Source organism: Morone saxatilis, unplaced genomic scaffold (genome assembly GCF_004916995.1).
Source record: "Morone saxatilis isolate NCDOM2014 unplaced genomic scaffold, NCSU_SB_2.0 Contig20, whole genome shotgun sequence".
NCBI lineage: Eukaryota > Metazoa > Chordata > Actinopteri > Moronidae > Morone > Morone saxatilis.
Window position 1 is genome coordinate 1418031 of NW_023339763.1, and position 215 is coordinate 1418245.

General features: G+C 53.0%; 1 protein-coding gene across 1 annotated transcript in view; it reads right to left on the reverse strand.

The window, feature by feature from the left end:
* tbl2 (transducin beta like 2) overlaps window positions 1–198 on the reverse strand; it is a gene marked incomplete at its 5' end in the record, with an annotated part of 3076 nt that extends 2878 nt beyond the window's left edge. The window contains one exon of the mRNA XM_035667206.1: window positions 67–198. Within this exon, the coding sequence (XP_035523099.1) occupies window positions 67–198 (132 nt within the window). The remainder of the gene's footprint in view (window positions 1–66) is intronic.
* Window positions 199–215: the final 17 nt, after the last annotated feature.

Here is a 215-nt window from a genome sequence, read left to right on the forward strand (position 1 = left end):
AGTCTTTAAAGTCGAGACAGTAAACAGAATGAGGGCTTTGAGTCCTCTGCAGTCTGTTCAGTTCACCTTCAGTGAGGCTGCCAGCAGCGGGTGGATGAAGCTGTGCTGTGCTGCTCTGTCCTTACGGAGGCGCTGTTTCTCCTGCTTCGGTTTCTTGGAGGCCGCCGGACCTTTAACAGCACTGCTTTCTGCTGAGAGACAGAGAGAGAGAGACA